The sequence below is a fragment of the Petaurus breviceps genome, unplaced genomic scaffold (genome assembly GCF_028583685.1).
Source record: "Petaurus breviceps papuanus isolate PSGF00001 unplaced genomic scaffold, PetGlider_PUasm1.0 175, whole genome shotgun sequence".
NCBI lineage: Eukaryota > Metazoa > Chordata > Mammalia > Diprotodontia > Petauridae > Petaurus > Petaurus breviceps.
Window position 1 is genome coordinate 351,382 of NW_027185764.1, and position 20,966 is coordinate 372,347.

Here is a 20,966-nt window from a genome sequence, read left to right on the forward strand (position 1 = left end):
CTCTCTCTCTCTCTCTCTCTCTCTCTCTCTCTCTCTCTCTCTCTCTCATCTCTGTCAGTCTGGGTCTCTATGTCTTTGTGTCTCTGTTTCTATTTCTGCCTCTCCTTAATTTAGATCTGTAAACCCTATGTAGCCTCATGTCAAAGTATATAGATAATCTAATACCATCTTATTTTAAAGAATATTTGTGTATTGTTGTCTTTAAAGTTGCTATTAAGAATTTCATCTCAATTGATGGAAGTGGTTTTAATAGATTGTCAGGTTTGTAATCATCTAAGAATTCCCCTGCAAATTCTCATCAAATAATTTTCTCCCTTCCTGTTGAGCAGAGCTGTCTTTTATTGTTGTGCTTTGTATGAATGTGGTTTAGTCATCCCACTGCTAAAACGACTCAGGGGTTGCTAATTGTGAAGGGCAATCAGTTGAAGTATTGAAATACCTTCTCAGAACCACATTTTTGAGGGAGTGGTGCTACAATTCTATGAAGAATAGAAACTAGAACCAGGCTTCCCTTTCAAACAAAGCCAATATATGAATATCTGGATTGTGGGTGGGTTCAATCTAATAAAGGTATTCACTTCAGTATTCTTTTAAATATCCAGATCTTACATTGCACTGGAAATAAAATTCAAGTTGCCAGAGTTAATACATACCTTTTCAGCTGCATATCAACTGCATAAAGTAATGTAGTCCTATATTCTGGGAAGCAGCATGGTGTAATGGAAAGATTGTTACATTTGGAGCCAGAGGACCCCAATTCAAATCCCTCACAGCCTACAAGACTGTGGGCAAAGTAATTTAACCTCTCTGGGTCTTACTTGTCTCTTGAGTAAGGGGAGCTGGGTTCAAATCCCACCTTGGATAATGGTTACCTGTGTGACCATCAAGTCACAACCTCTTTGGGTTCTAAAGACAAAATTTTTTCTTCTAGCTCCAGTGATCTCTGATTTTATGGCATTGTCATTTAAGGAATATAGTCTAATAACTTTGGTAGGATTAGAATCATAGAATGTTAGTGCCAGAAGAACCATAGAAAATTCTTCAAGGTTCTTTTGTTCTTTTTTAAAATCTGTCCCTCCTACTAACACTTTTGTTGAGCAAATTTAAAAATATAATAAATCCCTTAACATAGAGCTGCATAATCTATTCCCACATTAGCCATGTCTGAAAATGTATAATTTTTCTTTCTGCATTTTAAGTTCACTTCTCTGTCAAGAGTTGAGTAGACTGTTTTATTTTCATTATTTTAGACCAGACTAGTGGTATATTGACATCCCATCCCCTTTCCTACCTAGCCAGTGCTCTCCCCATCATAGATTAGAGGTATCAGACTTATAGCCCACTGGCTTCCAAATGGGGCCAGAAACAGAGTAAAATGTATTTGGCAAATGATCAACAAAATAAATAAAAATGTCATACAACATAGACAATGTTGAGTCAATATATAGTCTGGTTCTTTTCTATTTGAGTTTGAGACCATTGGGCTAGAAGACATGTGTTTCCATTTTCTAATCTTCTGACTAAACATATAGAACTTTTGGCCCCATAATGCTTCATGAATATTGACTGGTTTTGCTTCTGTTTAGCCTTATTCACATAGATTTTGATATCTGATATGTTTGACATTTGGTATCATGGAAGATCTAATTTTTCTGAATATGGGATATCAATATTATGATAAAAGTACTTGAACTCCCCTGTATCTCAGCCTTTGAGGCAAAGAATATGTGTGTGTGTATGCTTGTTAACAGTAATCAAAATGCATTATATGTATTTTATTTTCCTAGTGCTACCACAGATACTACTCTCGGTGGATATTTCATTCCTCAGAAAACCTGTGTGTTTTTTAATATGTATCAAGTAAACCATGATGAGTAAGTATCTGCTAGAATTCTCCTGCAGAGAGGGACACAGCTTCTCAACTCAGTCAGAGCCAAATTTTCTTCCTTCCAATCCTATCAACTCCAGTGTCCTTAAAAGGAGTTCATTTCCCAGAGGAAATCATTGAGATGATAGGATCTTAGTATTGAGGGCTAGAAGAGATCTTGGGAACAGAGGAGGAAACTTGGACTTAGAATCAATTTGGCAGGCAGATAAAATAGATATTTATAAATAAATAAATATTTGTAGTAGGGGTGTGGCAGTGTGGACTTGTGTTTGCATTGCTCTGGAGAACTCAGAGTGTGAAAACTCCCTTCACTGATATAGATCATAATATTTTAGGATAGGTCATCAAGGATTTATATGTTAGATTGTTTAATTTTGGTGTGGCAGAATTAGGGTTAGGGTTAGAATATGTTAGCAATCCAATGCCTACATTTTAAAAGTGATTCAGCAGAAAAGGCACATTATGGTATCTTACCTTATCCCAAAGTAAAGTAAAAAGATGGCAAGTATCTATGAAGTTAGGAACCACTCTTTTAAAAAAAGTAAATTTTATTGGTATCTTTCATTTTTGCATCACATACATTTCCCAGTATATCATTCCATACTCCTCATTTCTAAAAAAAAAAAAAAAGAAATCTCCCATAACAAGAAATAAAGAAAGAATAAAAACTCAGCAAAAGTAAGTCATGTATCAAAAAAGTCTGACATATTGAGTGTTCCATATCCATAGGCCTTGACCATTGTAAAGAGGCTGAATATGGGAAGAGGTGCCTTCTCATGTCTTTTCTTTGGGACCAAGCATGATCATTATAATCCCACAGCATTCAGTTTCATTTGAATTATTCTACTTTCCCTTTTACATTGTTGTACGCATCATGTATTTTGTTTTCCTGGTTCTGTTTACTTTGTTTCACCTTAGTTTATAGAAATCTTCCCACACTCTTTTGTATTCATCATATTAATAATTTCTTTTGTCATAGTAATGTCCCATTACATTCAGGCACCACAACTTCTTTAGCCATTCACCATCTGAGAGACAGGAATTAGTGGGGCAGGTAAAAGCCTACTGCATAAGGTTGGCTTTGAGCAGAGTCTTGAGGAAAACCAAGAGGCACAAAGGGAAGAGAAAGAACATTCTTGGTGTAAGAGATGGATTGTCATGTTCAAGGATGTTTAATTAGGTGCTTAACAGATGCTTGTTGACTGGGGGAATACATGGATTCTTGATGAATATTGAACTGTGTAGTAGCCAGGTGAACCCTCTAAGCACAGGGCCAAGTACTGAGATGGCTAACCTTAGATAATTGAACTACTTGATGAAAAGAATTAAGCATGAAATCTTTTAAGAAGTACTGTTCGATATATCAAACAGACATGGCAAGTAATTATAAACCTTTTCTATGGGAATACATGTGTGGGAAAGGTGAGATTTTAGTGTCCAAAGAACCCTGAACTCTATGAACTAATGAAAGCCCCCTTCGGTTGGAATTTATGACTATTTCAATCACAGCTTAATTGTAATGATAATAATAATAATAATAACATTTATCAATTGAAGTTCTGCAAAACACTTTATACATATTATGTCATTTGATCTTCAAAGTGAGTGATTCTGCTGTATTAAACAGTACTAAGGGGCATGATAGGAAACTTAGGGCAAGTCAACTTCTATTGATCTAGTCCAGCATAGAGTTGCTAACAAAACCAAGAGGGCAGAGAGACAAATTCAAAGTAATCCTGTAAGTACACATCGAGGATTGCTCTAACATCTTAACATTGAGATTTCCCCTGTGCTATATATACGTGGAAATACATGTCCCAATTACTTTTTGTGACAAAGGTACTTTTGATCTTTTATGCCATTTTCTTGAAATGTTCTGAATGGCATTTGGAGAAGAACATCACTGTTGGAAAGCCTAGATAAATTGTGTTGGCTCTTTTACTCATTGTTTGAAGAATTGCCATTTGTTTTCTGCAGGAGCTAGCTATTCTCCACTGGATGTCATGATTGCACTAACTCTCTTTTTGAAAGCTAATCTTATGAATATACATATTATGCAAAAGGGAGCTATGCATTTTTGTATTTGCATTGAAACTATTACCCCAAACTAAATACATTTAGGGCAAATGAAATGATTACACACTGCCTTAAAATTAAAAAGTGCTTTATAGATGCTAGTGGGTAATCCTGTTGATAAGATTTATACATAAGTCTAACTACTCAATGAAGATCTCTTAAAAAATACCCATTATGGCTCTTTCTTATTTTCTTTTTGCTTAATGTAGAACTCTCTGGGAAAATCCTGACTCCTTCCAGCCCGAGAGATTTCTAAATGAAAACGGCAAGCTGAATAAAAGCCTGGTTGAGAAAGTTTTGATTTTTGGAATGGGCATTAGAAAGTGCTTGGGAGAAGATGTTGCTCGAAATGAGGCTATTGTTTTTATTGCAAGTATCCTGCAGCAGCTAGAGTTGAAGAAATGTCCAGGAGCCCAGCTAGATTTGACACCTGTGTATGGATTAGTCATGAAGACCAAACCTTATCAACTCACAGTACAGCCTCGCTTCCTGGTGAATTCCTCAATTTAGTTTCTCAATTGAGTCCAAAGAATCTATAATATAATGCAGAAAAATCTCCTAGATACAATGGGCTAAAGTAATTTGAAGATGAAATAATTTAATCCATGATCTTTGCTATAAATTTCATTTAGGGTTCATTATCCCTTTGTGGGAGATCCAAAAGTATAAGGTATAGTCCCCTCAAGAAGCTTAATCTCAAAAGGCAAAGGAAGACATAGTCATAAAAACCTGTTACAGAACTGAGCAAATACACCTGAATCTCATGCTCAGATGTGTGGGCTAAGTGATAAGGATTAAACAATGCCATAAAGGGAGAAATCAGAATAGACCAGAATAGTCAGAGAAGGTTTCATGGACAAGGGGGGCACTTGAGTAAGAGTAGGCATCAGGCAAACAGAAAATGAGAAGAGAGTATATTTAATTGTAGAATGTCATTAGAAATCATTAGAAGTAAAAGCTCACAGGGTTTTTGTGAGGACAAGATGAGACAATATATGTAAAACTCCGGGCAATACTTAAAGAATTGTCATATTTATCATCACTCATCACCATCATCACCATCATCATCATCACATCATTGCCAGCATCATTATTGCTTTTATTCACTGATATAGGGATCACAATTTATTTCAATATAAATCAGTTGCCTTCACCTCTAGATAGCCTAATTTCAGTAATTCTCTGTGATTAAATGAGATAATGTATGAAAATCAGGGCTTCTCAACTTTTTTTTTTTTAATATCATGGATCTTTCTTTGTCAGTCTGTTGAAACTTATGTACCCCTGCTCAAAATAATGTTTTTAGTTAAAATAAATTATAGATTTCAGTTAGAAGATATTAAAAACAGAAATATATCCCGTCTACCCATCTAAGTTCACGGACATTCTGAATTATGTTCATGGATCTGTCGAGAGTTGTTGGACTCCAGATTTGAGAACCTCTCATATCACGTGTTTGCAGAACTTTAAATAATGCTGCCTATGGCTATTATTATTAATTTTAGCTTATATATAAGATATTCATGAAAAGTCGGCTATCTTTTCTAATACTATGAGCAATCACAAAGAGGGAAGCAAACTCGAAATGTGTTTGAAACAGCAAGCAGACTGGTCCGAATGTAGCAGCAATTCCATGTCAGGGAACAGTAGAGAAATAGGAACTGCCAGTCCTCTGCTATGTAAAGGAATATTTTACTTATGCTAACTCGAGTAGGAAAATTGGCTCAAAATTTTGGAAGACATTGAAAGTCAAGATGGGAAATTTAGCCTTGGTTCTATAATTATTCCCATGCCGACAGGCGCTGGAAGAGGAAGTTTCCTTAATTAGGAAGTTCTCTATGTCAAGGAAATCACAGGTATTGTCTCTATTCCTGTCTCTATCCATGTTCGTATCCTTATAAGCCGTCGTTAGTGCTCTTAAGGAGAGAAGTGGATGCTGGAAGTATTATTTTAGGAAAACTTTCCTGCTAGCAGTATTTAGCCTAGATTAGATGAGAGAAAGAATAGATGGGTTACAAGGATGTTTACCAGGGTGGGAAGAGAGAGAATGAAGAAAAGAGAGAAGGAAGGAGGAAAGGTGGGAGAGACAGAGAAAGGAGAGAGAAATAGAGGGGGAGGCAGGGAGAAAGAAAGAGGAAGAGAGAGACAGAGACAGAGACAGAGACAGACAGACAGAGACAGAGACACAGACACAGAGACAGAGAGACAGAGAGAGAGAGAGACAGACAGAGAGAGAGAGAGAGAGAGAGAGAGAGAGAGAGAGAGAGAGAGAGAGAGAGAGAGAGAGAGACAGAGAGAGAGAGAGAGAGAGAGAGAGAGAGAGAGAGAGAGAGAGAGAGAGAGAGAGAGAGAGAGAGAGAGAGAGAGAGAGAGAGAGAGAGAGAGAGAGAGAGAGAGAGAGAGAGAGAGAGAGAGAGAGAGAGAGAGAGACAGAGACAGAGAGAGAGAGAGAGAGAGAGAGAGACAGAGAGAGAGAGAGAGAGACAGAGAGAGAGAGACAGAGAGAGACAGAGACAGAGACAGACAGAGAGAGAGAGAGACAGAGAGAGACAGACAGAGAGACAGAGAGACACAGAGAGAGAGAGACAGAGAGAGAGGAAATTTATTTGCACATAATTGAGTTACCTAAGCCAAGTTAAAAGCACATGTATTTGTCAAAAAGTATGAGTTCAAGTATCCAACTAATGAGAATTTTGAAATTTTACAAGAGCCTAAATACATATTTTAGAAGGAAAAGCTTATAAGTTGTATCTTTAATTTAAAGTATATTGGATGAAGACCTGGATTTGGAATCAGGAAGACCTTACTGACATATGCTGACTGACTCTGGGCAAGTCATTGGAACCTTTTGTTCCTTTTGTCAAATACTTAAGACCCTAAGTTACATGGCAGGTAATTCCCTACATTATTAGAATCAGGATCTTCCTGGTTCAAGGAGTTCTTTGTACCAATGAAATCACAGAATATCCCTATCCTATCCCAAATAGTGTTACTGCTTTTAACACGAAGGAATATTTGGTGTCTATAAAAGGGGCAGTGAGATTTTTTTCAGAGTCCCTAATAGCATTCCATAGTGTGTCTCATGATCTATAAGTGAGACAGCCTGGTGTTATGGAAAATGTGTTACATCTAGAGTTAGAAAACCTGGGTCCAAATCCCAGCCAATCCTGCCCTGCTTCATCCCTTGCTACCTTGCCCTAGTCACTTAAACTGTGAAAGCCTCAGTTTCTTCATCTGTGAAATGAAGGGACTGCACTAGGTCAATAATGATCTAATCACAGGCATCCTGGAAACAGGCTGACTGACTACCTGGCTGGAAAGGTGAGACTTATGGAAAGACATTTACTGGTGCTTTTGATTATGCTGCAAATTCTACTTCAAAGTCTTAGAATGGAATGTTTTCCCCTATAAATTATACTGTCAAATTTTTGAAAGCAAAAATCAAAACAATTCATTTGTGATATTTACAAATTATAAAACTTGGCCTAGGAGTTCTAATTAAAACTCTATCTTTAATATGCTTGTGTGCTGAGTGACTTTAATGGGCTTCTGCATCCAAAGTCTTTTCCTGTTAATAGAAGTAATCTACCCCTTGTGGGAATTGTCACCTCTTAGTAAAGAGGTTGCAAAGTTTTTAGTTTATATAAAATATTCTCTATATTGAACAATAGTAATCATATATGTAATACTATAGGAATTTAGTGGTCTGTTTGTCTAGAAGTCCTTCCCTCTTCAGTTTTTCAAAATCTCCCTTTTTCTAATAGAAAGCAATGCTTTTTTCAGCAATTTCAATTTTAAACAGATTGTCATATACTAAGTCACATTATGATCTTAAGGCATAATTAAATAATGTGTTACTCTATATGTTTTATAAAACACATATTTTTGCTGCAAATATATTTTAGATAAGCATAAAGATGAAAGATGGGAGAAAATGGAAATGCATAAGTAAGTTTTCTAATTAAAATATATAGAACAATTTTTGTGATACTTATTCCTTTAGCATATCAGTATGTTGCTGAAGAAATAGGAGATTATGAACTATATCTTAAGTGGTACCATGCACTCAAGTTTGTATCTAATTTGTTCCCATTCATATGGGAAATAAAAATTTAAGTATCTACAATGTCTCTGTAGATTCTGATAGAGTTTATGATTCTGGTATATTCATTTCTTTATACAAGCCTATGAGTATATCTATATTACATAAGTATGTGTACACAAATGCATCATTTCATTTTATACTCATAATAATCCTGGGAGGTAGATAATATAGAGTTTATTATCCCCCTCTTACAGATAAGAAAACTGAGACTTTGAAATGGCAAATCATTTGTTCATGGTCACATATATATGTGTATACACACACATATATTTTTTAGTTCAGAAGTGATATTTGAACCCAGATATTCTCAAAGCCTAGCATTCTGAAAACTCCAAAGTGGAGACACTGAACAGACGACTAATCAGTATAAAATCAATATTTTGGGATTATTTGGATTAAGGGTAAAAAAAAAAATCACACCCATCTCACCTGCTCCTGGGGTAGTCAGGGCTAGAGTTATGCTTTCAAGACTGTGCATATGTTTTATTGTTCACTAGTGCAGCTTAAGAATTTATATTCATAGTGATGACTGTGAATCATCATTTGATTCATAAAGACAAATATGTATAAATACAAAATATACCCACATGTGCACATGAGGTGGTAGGGTATGTTTATTTCTTCTTCAGGAGAGATTTCAAATAGTGGGCAGTTATCTGAATGCTAGCCCTCCCATTCTTTACTATCATGGCTAGCACAGTAGTTTAGAGAACCTCATCACCTTATTTGTATTTTTTAATTAGCTCTCCAATTTGTCTTCCTACCTCATGTCTCCCCTTTCCAATTCTCCTTCCACATAGCTGCCAATGTGATGTTCTTTTTAAATAATGAATAATTTTGACGTTTGCTTCTATATAACATTCATTTCTAAATATATTTCCCTGCTCCCACTATACCATGAACCATCCCTTTCTAACAAAGATTTTTAAAGAAGAAAGATATAAAGTCAGTTTAATAAAATCTAACCAACACATTAGCAATGTCAGACAATGTTCTACAATATTCAGACAATATTCTACACCTACTCACCCATACCTCTCCAGCAAAGGAAAGGAAGTGCCTTTCTCCAGCTCTTCTCTGTGTCCAAGCTTGGTCATTATACAGCATTCAGTTTCAGTTTGAATTCTTTCCATTTGCCTTAATATAGGTGGTGTGAATAATAGTTTTCCTGGTTATGAATATTTTGGGTACATATCAGTTCATAGAAGTCTTCCTATGCTTTTCTAAATTCTTCATATGCATTTTTTACAGTGCAGTAATATACATGTTCCACAATGCGTATAACCATTGGCCAAACAACAGGCACTTATTTATCTCTTTGCTCCCACAAGAAAAGGTCTGCTAAGAAGATTTTGGCATACATGGGACATTTCTTTCTCTCTTTGACCTCTTTGAGATATATACCTAGCAGTGGGATCCCTGGATCAAAAGGTATATTCACTTAAGTCTTAAAGTAATATTCCTAAAGCCTGGGTCTGACCATCATATTTCTCTCCTCAGACTCCTCTGTTACCCTTTAAAGCTTTTCATAATCTGACTTTATCTTACATTTCTAGATTTATTAATCATTCCTTTCTCTTTTAAAATATTTTTTCATTGGTAACTTATTTTTTACATTGCCTACATTTCCTCCTGTAAATTCCCCAAAGTTTGGTCATTATAATTTCATAGTATTCTGTTTAAACTGCTTTCTTTTTGCTGTTTTTTTTTTCTCCTCATATATATTGTAATTATTGTGGATATTGTTTTCTTGGCTCTGCTTACTTTACTTTGCATTAGTTCACATAATTGTCTCTCTGAATAGCTCAGTTTTTCTAACTTCTTGGTTATACAATGACTCCTCATAGGATTATTTATGGATTGTCCAAACTGAAAGGGCCTTCAGAAGTTACCAAGTCTGATCTGTACCACTACAATATTTTCAAAAAGTGATCATCTAGCTTTTATTTGGAGATATCCAGTAATAACATGAGCCTATTACTTCCTAGACTAGCTCATTTTACTTTTGGACAGTTCTAATTACTAGTACATTTTTCCTTAAACCAAGTTGAAACCAGTCTCTCTGCATCTTCCACTGTCTGGGACCAACTAAAATAAGTGAAATGCCTCTTCCACATAACAACCCTGCAATTGTTTGATGACAATCATGTCTCCTCTAAGTCTTCACCAGGGTAAACCTCTGCCCCCTTAGTTCTTTAAATTGATCCCTCTAAGGAATGTCTTCTCATCATACTGATTAAAAGAAGGTTGATTAATGGAGTAATGTCAAACTACAGAGAAATCTTGAGTGAAATGCCATATGCCTAGCCCTCAAACCTCTTCTCAATATTTTGATCATTGACATAGCCAAAGGCATAGCTGGCATCCAATTTGTCAATGATATGAAGCTAAGAGGAAGGGCTTATGTTGCATGTCAGAATCAGGATAGAGAGAGACCAGAATAATATTGGATTTCGAGTAATAGAACCTGAGTTCAAATCCTGGGTCTTACTACTTGTATTACCTCGCATAACTGATTTTATTCCTCTGGGCCTCAGTTTTCTCATCTCTAAATGGCGGGGAAGTCATGCTATATGGCCTCTGATATTCCTTCTAGCTCTAAAACTGTGATCAGTAGGCCACATGCAATTTTTAAAAAATGATATAATTGTCAAATCCTACACCTGAATTCTAAGTACAAGTTGGGTACATGTAGCTAAATAATAGTGTATATGAAAAGAGCCAGTTTAAAAAAAAAATAAAACTGAGTCAATAATATAACATAAGTCCAAAATGTTAACATACATGTTCCTAGGCCAGCATATGTATCTTTTGATAACTTTTATGTAAAAAGATGGTGAAATATATCACCAAGGGCATGTATAAATGAAAAAAGAAGATGCACCAGTCATGAAAACAACATATGAAAAAATCCTGCCTTCATATCCACAAGGCTTTAAAAGAACCAAATAAAGGCATCCAATGGCTTGAGTGACTCTCTATGGAAGATTTATGGAAAGATATGCATAGAAATAGCACAGGATGAGAAAACATAGATGGGATGTCTGCTGTACTGGTGAAAACAAGTCATTAAAATATTGACATAGCTTTTGACTGTGGTAATTGAATATAATGTCCAAGAACCAGAAGGTTCCAGAGCCGCTTTACCTGCCCTATCCAAGGAGTAAATGGAATATTGTGCTTCATTTTGGATGACCTATTTTAGGAAGGACATTGGAAAGTTGGAACATGTCCAGATTAGTGGAAGGATATGCCAAATGAGGGCTCCTTGAAAGAATTAGCATGTTTAACTCTATGAAGAGAAGACAAAATGGAGAATAAAAACTGAGTTAACTTATTTAAGCATTATCATATGGAAGAATTATTAGACATATTGTAGAGGAAACTAGGTGGTACAATGGATAAAGCATTGGGTCTGGAGTTAGGAAGACATGAGTTCAAATCCAGGCTTAGTTACTTACTAGCTATGTGACCCTAGGCAAGTCATTTAACCTCTGCCTCAGTTTCATCAATTGCAAAATGGGAATAAGAACAGCACCTACCTTAAATGCTTGCAAAGGATCAAATGAGATAATTTTTGTAAAGTATTTAGCACAATGCTTGTGATATGGAAGACATTTAATAAATGCTTAGTGCATTCTCCTTCCCCTCTTACCCCCACAGGACAGAACTAGTAGCAATATATGAAATTACAGAGAAGTGGATTTCAATTGCTTTAGGAAAAATCTTCTAAAAATTTAGGCTGTCTAAAAAGGTAGTGAGCTCCTCCACAAATTCCAGTGAACACTGGATGACTGCTTATCAAGGACCAATTTCTTCCTTAGGTATAGATGTGATTAACTGACATCTAAGGTTCCTTCCAAAAACCTTCACATTGCCTTTGATTTTTTGGTATTCTGTTTTGAATCTTGATGTTTGGTATCAAGAAGCAAACTCTTTTGCCAGAGGCACATTTCTGAAATTCTTTCCCAGTCAAAAGTCAAAAGAGTGCCAGCCTGTTGAGCTGGCAAAACATGTGTCTCTGACATGGCAACAAAAAACAAGAGGAAAATCCTTGAGTCCGTTTTACACATTTTCTTTTCTCTGAGATTTGGGGGAAAGGAAAGGGATGTGTCCGATGAGTCATTAGAACAATTTCAGAAGGAAGCATCTCAAAGTTAGGCAACTTCAAAACAGTAAATCTTTCTTGACCTATGTCCAAACCCCCTGGTGTCTATGGGAACAAGGGGTCAGAGAGTATGGTCATAGAAACTTGGATAAGTAAGCAAACTACAGAGCTGAGAGACCCAGAAAGAACTTTCTAAGTCATGGAATAGAAGAAAAACTTTTCCTTTGAGTTTAGACCCTTGGAGAGAAAGGTCCCCAAACCAGCTAAATTAACAACTAGAGTAAACAATCTATTTTCATTTCACTTATACAGCACTAATGAGGAGTGGTTTCAGCATTCACTCAGCCTGAAAGCAGATTTACTTAGCTGGAAGGGATTAAGTCTAGATTGGAAGGAACATTTCTTTCTTCAGAATTCAGCAATGATTCCTTTAATCTCTTAAGGAGTGAAACAAAAACATAGCTAAGTAATACCAAGATTAATTAAAGAGAGTCAAGAAAAACTTCCTTTAAAATTCCTTAGATCTTTTCCTCTGATTGTATACATTATTGTTTTTTTTCTTGAGGTATAGAAGCTTTCAATTTATCATAAGAGGGAGGAATACTGGACCTCATATTTTTTTCTTACCATATAATTCATTAAAATATTTTCCATTTCTAAAGATGTTTTATTACTGAATATATATTCCCTCATTAAGTATCAATCCATTGGAAATTTGTATTCTTAGGTACTAAAAAGCTAAAGAGTAACTTTTTTCCTGTTGTGCAAGAGAAAATGAAAAAATAAAATTGTAGTCTGCCTGCTTATTTAAATTTCTGTGGCCATACTTCAAATCACACCTCTGTTACTTACTACCTGTGTGACCTTGGGTAAGTCATTTAACCTACATGGACCTCAGTTTTCCCATATGTAAGACTAGGGGGTTGCATACAATGGCCTCTGAGGTCTCTTCTGATTCTCCATTTATGGTCCTTTGCCTTAGGACCCTAATCACTATTTCCTTAGAACAATATGATTGCTTTCAAATTTTAAGGGCAGATGGCACACACACACACACACACACACACACACACACACACACACACCCCCAAGGTGAGACAGATCAATCACATTGATAGATAAATAGATAGATAGATAGATAGATAGATGATAGATAGATAGGCAGGCAGATGATAGAAGCTTTATTAAGGTACTTCCAATAGGGCCCAGCACTATGCCAAGCACAACTACAAGCAACAAAGACAGTCCCTGTCTTCAAGGAACATACATTCTATCATATACCATACCTTTGCATTTCTCTAATGAATAGTGATTTAGAGTATTTATTCATATGACTACAGATAGCTTTGATTTCTTCATTTTAAAACTGCCTTCTCATATCCTATGAACATTTATGAACTAGGGAATGATTTGTATTCTTTTTTTTCTTTCCTCAATACTTTTTCTTATTACATGTAAAAACAATTTTTAATATTTGTTTTTGAAATTTTGAGTTCCAAATTCTCTCCCTTCCCTGAGGCAGCAAGCAATTTGATATAGGCTTTACATGTGCAATCATATAAAACAAATTTCTATATTAGTCTGTTGTGAAAGAAAATATAGACCAAAAAAGAATCCCACAGAGAATAAAGTAAAAAATAGTATGCTTCAATCTGCATTCAGACTCCATCAGTTCTTTTTCTGAAGGTGGATAGCATTTTTCTTCATAAGTCCTTTGAAATTTTGTTGGATTGCTGTATTGCTGAGAAGAAAGAAGTCATTCACAGTTAATCATCATACAATATTGCTGTTGCTGTGTGCAGTGTTCACCTGGTTCTGTTTAGAATGACTTGTATTTTTATAAATTTGACTCAGTTCTCTATATATTTGAGAAATGAGGTCTTTATTGGAGAAACTTGTAAATCTGCCCCTCCACCCCTTCCCCCCACAAGTTTTCTGCTTCATGTCTAATCAAGCTTGATTACATTGGTTTTGTTTGTTTAACCCCTTTTTAATTTAATGTGAAACTATCCATTTTATGTCCCGTAATGTTCTCTGTCTGATTTGGTCATAACTTCTGTAGTGAAATCTCGATAAGGAAATTCTTCCTTGCCAGACAGATGAACTACTATTTTTTAACTTAATTATTTTAGAGCTTTCCCTGGTGGTACTGAGAAGTTTAATGGAATCCCTATGATCTAGGAATCATGGAAGCAATATTTGTCCAAAGCAAGACTTGAACCTTGTGGTCAATCTTCTGGCTATGAACTTCTCTGTAGTTAACGAGGGAAGTTCCTTAGACAACCCAGTCAATTATAGCTTGGTTTGTATTTAGTGATTTTCCTAAAGCACAGATCAGATCTTGTCACTCCCCACCCCCTTAATAAACTCCTGTGGCTCCCTATTACCTCCAATAGCAAATATGCCTTGTTTGGCATTCAAAGTTTTTCCTAAGTTAGGCTCCTCCTATATTTCTGCTCTTCTTACACTTTTTACCCTGCCTCATAATCTGCAATTGGTGACACTGGCTTTCTGGTGTTCCATGAACAAGACACTCCCTTTCTTGACTTTGGTATTTTCTCTGGCTATCTCCCCATGCTTGGCATGCTCTCCCTCCTCTCCTCTCATTATGGATCTTTCTAGCATCCTTAAAATCTCAATTAAAATTCTATCTTCTACTGTAAATCTTCCCTAATCCCTCTTATTCCAGAGCCTTCCCTCTGTTAGTAATTTTTATTTGATATGTATAGAACTTTCTTCGTATATCTGTGTTTGATGTTTCCTCATTAGACTGCTAGCTCCTGGAGGACAGGGACAGTCTTTTACCTCTTTAGGTATCCCCGTGCTCTTAGTACAATTCCTGACTCATAAGAGGTGCTTAATAAATGGTTATTTATTGGTCGATTGACTTAAAGCCTTGCTAGGATGGCAGAGCCCATTGAAGTTTACTTTCTATTGGTCCATGCATGCCCACTGGGCCAATGATCCTTAATTAAAAGGAACTCTGAGATGAGAGAATTCCTTTTGTCACTGCAGGTCAGGATTTTCTCAGAAATTTCAGAAATTCTTAACGAATAAGAGATTAAGTGACTTGCCCAGGGCCACATACCTAGTATATGTCAGAGGTGACACATGGTCTTAGCTTCTGCTTTCTGAGACCAGTATGCTATTTACTATTACAAGCTGCCTGTCTGGTGGAATGCCAGCTCTGGGAATCCAGGATCATCCACAGGTTACAATGTGGCTTTGGAAGAGAATTTCACAAAAAAGGTGGCCTTTTAAAATAGATTCATTTTCCACAATGTTTCAGGTAAACCATTGACACTACTGAGAGGCATGTCTCCATTCCCCATTGACTAGAGAGAGCATAATATTAAAAAAAAATTTAATTAAATTATTTATTTTTAGTTTTTGACATTCACTCACATAAGTTTTAAAATTTCTCCCCCTCCCTCCACCCTTGCTCCCCAAGATGTGTTGTAATCTGATATAGACTCTACACATACATTTCTATTAGACACATATTCATATTAGTCATGTTACATAGAAGAATGATAACAAATGAGAAAAAAATCTGAGAAAGAAAACAAAAATGAAAATAGTCTGTTTTGTTCTGCATCCCAACTCCATAGTTCTTTCTCTGGTGTGACTGGGATTTTCCATCATGCATCCTTTGGAATTAATTTCTTTTAGATACACTTATTTTTAAAACATTTATTGATTTATTTACTTTTAGTTTACAGCATTCAGTTCCACAAGCTTTTGAATTACAAATTTTCTCCCCTTCCCTCTCCTCCCCCACCATGGCAGCCTGCAATATGATATACATTCTAAGAATATATTCATGTTAAACATTAGTCAAGTTGTAAATAATCAATGGAATGAATGAGAAGGAAGGAACAAAATAAAACAAAAAAGAGAGAGAGAGAAAGTAGTTTGCTTCAATCTGCATTCAGATTCCATAATTCTTTCTCTGGATGTGGAAAGCCCTTTCCATCATGAGTCTTTGCGAGTTGTCTTATAGCCTTGCATTGCTGAGAGAAACCCGGTCTATAAAGTTTGACATCACAAATGTGATGTGTCTGTAATTGTGTACAAAGTTCTCCTGGTTCCGCTCCTCTCATTCAACATCAGTTTATATAAGTCACTCCAGGTTATTATGAAGTCCATCTGCTCATTTCTTATAGTACAATAGTATTCCATTACATTCATATACCACAACTTGTTTAAGCATTCCCCAATTGGTGGGCATCCCCATGATTTCCAATTCTTTGCCACCACAAAAAGAGCTGCTATAAATATTTTTGTGCATAAAGGTCTTCCTCCCACTTGCATGATCTCTTTGGGATACAGCCCTAGAAGTGGTATTGCTGGGTCAAAGGGTATGTACATTTTTTATAGCCCTTTGGACATAGTTCCAAGTTGCTCTCCAGAATGGTTGAATCAGTTCACAACTCCACCAAAAAATGCCTTTGGAATTGTTTTAAGTCCTTGCATTGCCGAGAAGGGCTAGGTCTATCAAAATCAGTTCTTGCATACTGTGGCTGTTACTGTGTATGATGTTCTCTTGGTTCTGCTCCCCTCACTCAGCATCAGTTTATAAGTCTTTCCAGGTTTCTCTGAAGTTTTCCTGTTCATCATTTCTTATAGCACAATGGTATTCCATTCACTGATATGCCCCAACTTGCTTAGTCATTCCCCAATTGATGAGCATTCCCTCAATTTCCAGTTCTTGGCCACCACACAGAGCTGCTATAAATATTTTTGTACATGTGTGTCCTTTGCCCATTTTTATGATCTCTTAGGGATAAAGCCCTAGAAGTGGCATTGCTGGGTCAAAGGGTATGCACATTTTTATAGTGCTTTGGGCATAGTTCCTAATTGCTGCACTCCAGAATGGTTGGAGCAATTCACAGCTCCACCAACAATGAACTAGTGTTCTAACTTTCCTGTATCTTTTCCAACTTTTATCATTTTTCTGTTTTGCCACTTTAGCCAATGTGATAGGTGTGATATGGTACCTCAGAGTTGTTTTAATTTGCATCTCTCTAATCAATAGTGATTTAGAACATTTTTCACATGACTATAGATAGCTTTAATTTCTTCCTCTAAAAATGCCTGTTCATATCCTTTGATCATTTATCAAGTGGGGAATGACTTATATTCTTGTAAATTTGACTCAGTTCTCTATAAATTTTAGAAATGACACTACTGGTTGTAAAAATTCTTTCCCAGTTTTCGGCTTCTCTCCTAATTATTGGCTTTGTTTGTGCAAGACTTTTTCAACTTAATGTAATCAAAATTATTCATTTTGCATTTCATATTGTTCTCAATTTCTTGTTTGGTCATAAATTCTTCCATTCTCCATAAATCTGATGGCTAAATTATTCCTTGCTCCCCTAATTTGTTTATAGTATCAGTCTTTGTACCTAGATTGTGTACCCATTTGAACTTTATTCTGGTATAGAGTGTCAGTCATTGGTTTCTGCCATACTATTTTCTAGTTTTTCTAGCAGTTTTTGTCAAACAGTGAGTTCTTATCCCAGAAGCTGGGATGTTTGTATTTGTTAAATGTGGATTGCTATAATCATTGACTACTGTGTTGTGTGTACCTAGCCTATCCCACTGATTTCCCCCTCTATTTCTTAGACGGTTCCAAGTGGTTTTGATGACTGCTGCCTTATAATACAATTTAAGATCTGGTATGGCTAGTTCACCTTCCTTAGCATTTCTTTTCCTCAATTCCCTTGATATTCTGGACTTTTTGTTCTTCTAGATGAATTTTGATATTTTTTTTCTAGCAAGACAGCATAACTTTGATAATGAAAGAAGTATGATGCAATGGGAGGTGGGAAATGGATTGGACCCTAGTCATAGGACTTGTATTTAAATGATGATTCCTTCTCCTTGTATGACTTTGTGAAATTCTCTCACATCTCAGTTTCTTAATGTGTAAGGGTGTAAAGCTTTTAAAAAGTGTAAAACTAGGGTGCTAGATTCGATAATCATGAAATTCCATTCCAAATATACATCTGGAATACGTCCCTTTCAGAAAGATTTGTGAATTATACTTTACCACCACCTACTGGAAACTGGTTTATAGCACGAGAAATTATGAGTAACAAAAACCAGATGCCTCTATGTCTATTCTTTACCTATCCCCCAAACCTACAGCATCCACAAGACTCTCTTCTTTTGCTACATATTCTTGGTTTCTTCCCTAGACACACACACACACACACACACACACACACACATGCACACTTTCCCTCCTTATTTTTTTCCAGTTCAGAACTACTTGGTCTGTCTCCTACAATGGTTATGTACTTCAGGCATTTTGCCAGCAGATGGAGCATAAGATTAGAATTGACAAATCCTGTTCCTGAACTGTTCTAATTCACACCACTAGTCTGATTCATTTATGCCCTGACTATACCGAGGCAGCCTTTGTAATGATTATGCTATATACTCCTTGCCCTCATAATTAAATTTGTAATCTGAAAGTCAGTTTTTTCTGACTAGACAACTGTTTTCTCACCCAATTTCTTATAGTAGAAGGAGAATCAGAAAAGCAATATCTCAGAGAAAGACTTAGGCAGACCCAGACCATGTACATTAACCAGGAGGTCAGTCAGATAGTGTTGTGACCTTTGATGGCGCTTTTGATGGCCTTCATGGAGGCATCATGAGCAGATGAGTGTGATGAGATTTCAGATCATAGAAGCCCTACTTCGTTGTTCAGTCATGACCCCATTTTGGTTTTCTTGACAAAGATAATGAAATGGTTTGCCATTGTATTCTCTAGCTCATTTTACAGATGAGGAAACTGAGGCAAACAGCAATGGGTGACTTGCTAAGGGTGTCCGAGGCCGGATTTGAACTCAGGAAAATAAGTCTTCCTGACTCCAGGACTGGTGCTCTGTGCACTATGGCATTGCTTAGGGAGAACCCTAGCCAAACACAAAGTAGAAATCCAGGAAAGCAAAGGAATCGGGTAATTGTTTCTGGATGCCAGGCAACCCTTCACCCGTTCGTTACAGTATGTCAGGAGACAATTTTTTTTCTCTTCTAGAAAGCACTGACAGTGCTATCTTATGCTACTCGTGAACCTTGGGGACAAGAAAGGAAGGGAGGTAAAGGTGAACAACTGGACCTGTGCTAAAAGGCAACCTCTACAGCTCCTCTGCTCTGTTGTTCATGGATGGCTTTAAAAAATACAAATAGCAACCCTGTCATGAATACTAGCTTTAACTAGTGTGGTCTAGTGGAGTACTAGAGGATCTGGGTTCAAATCCTGCTTCTTGTACTTAATTGCTACGTGATGTTGGGCAAATCAATTTCTCTTAGCTTTGCTTTCCCCATCTGCAAAATGAGGGATTGTATTAGGTTATCTCTAAGGTCCCTAGAAAATATGAATCTATGATGGTGTAAATGGAAAACGGATGCTCACCCCAGCCTGATGTGGGGTTTTTTTTTTTTTGAGCGGTTGGTTACGCATGACTGGATTGTTGCAGAGAATGCTGATACAATGCTATGTGCCTGTGTGCAGGGCAGAACTGACATGACATCTTTGGGGAGGAGAAATATCATATGAGAGAGAATACAAGTGGTACCAAGTCTTCAGGACACAATCTAAACTGGCAGCGAGAAATACTTGGAAACCTGCTTTCATGTGGGAGAAATCAGCTCCTCAACATGTCCCTGACGTCCATCCTGCTTCTCGGTTGGTTGAGCTAATGTCTCATTTTGTTTCCATCGAAAGACTTCGTTCACTCTTGTGATATTTTGGTAAATTGTAATCTGTATAAATTCTCTGGTTTCTTTTTGCTATTTACTTGAGGAAATGGATCTTCTCACAATTTGCTATGTGGGATGGTATTTGTATAACTAATATTTTGTGGGAAGTAATCAAATTAACAACTCTAAGTTAAGCCAGGCAGTTGGCTTTCATTTTGAACCAAAATTGTGCTTTTAGACCAGCAATCTTTAGGAGCCAAGATATATAATTTTATTCCAGAACTTCTCTCAGAAGTAGTGGTAAACCTTATGACCTTTTGTCTGCTTTCTTCAAGCAGGAATTATAGTCTCTCTTGAAGAAGAGTAGTAGATATCTATCAATGCCTCCCTCAAGCTGCCTTTAGACAATGTGAATAGCCATTTTTTACATAGACACATATGTGCATATTATAATCCTTTGATATAATCTGAATCTTTAGAGTATACTAGTACTGACACATAAATTTCTTACTTCTTCCATTTCCTTACTCTAAATATAAAGATTGTAGCCCTTAATTACCTGACTCTCAATCTGAAAATAATCTCCCTTTCTCTTCTGTTTGGGTATCTTCTTTGCCTTTATCATGTTATCTTATAGCTTACTTATTTGAGAAAGGAAAGAAACAAAAGGAAATGGGAGTCAGGCTGACTCATTTTCATGAATTCAAATCTGACCTCAGATAGTTACTAGCTTTGGTACCCTGGGCAAGTTACTTAACCCTGTTTGTCTCAATTTCCTGATCTGTAAAATGAGCTGAAGAAAGAAATGGCAAACCACAGTATTTCTGCCAAGAAAACCTCAAATTGGGTCATGAAGAGTTGGACATTGCTGAAAAACAACTGAACATCAGCATTATTATGAATGTTATACTCCCTAATATTTTTGAGTGACTAAACATGAATTCTACATGTGAACACATGACTTCCATTATGATTAAGGATGCATATGTATTTGTGGTTTGTGAGCAGAGATAAAGTAATAAATATTAATTCATAGTCAAGACCTATGTTATTAATAGGGCAGCTAAGTGGCT

The 20,966-nt window shown here is 36.3% G+C and overlaps 1 protein-coding gene across 4 annotated transcripts in view; it reads left to right on the top strand.

Annotated features, from left to right (window-relative positions):
- LOC138158551 (cytochrome P450 1A1-like) overlaps positions 1-7,476 on the top strand; it is a 12,386-nt gene extending 4,910 nt beyond the window's left edge. For all 4 annotated transcript variants that reach the window (XM_069084601.1, XM_069084600.1, XM_069084602.1 and 1 more), the window contains 2 exons: positions 1,788-1,874; positions 4,174-7,476. In XM_069084601.1, the coding sequence (XP_068940702.1) occupies positions 1,788-1,874; positions 4,174-4,474 (388 nt within the window). In that variant the 3' untranslated portion in view covers positions 4,475-7,476. The remainder of the gene's footprint in view (positions 1-1,787; positions 1,875-4,173) is intronic.
- The last annotated feature ends 13,490 nt before the right edge of the window (positions 7,477-20,966 follow it).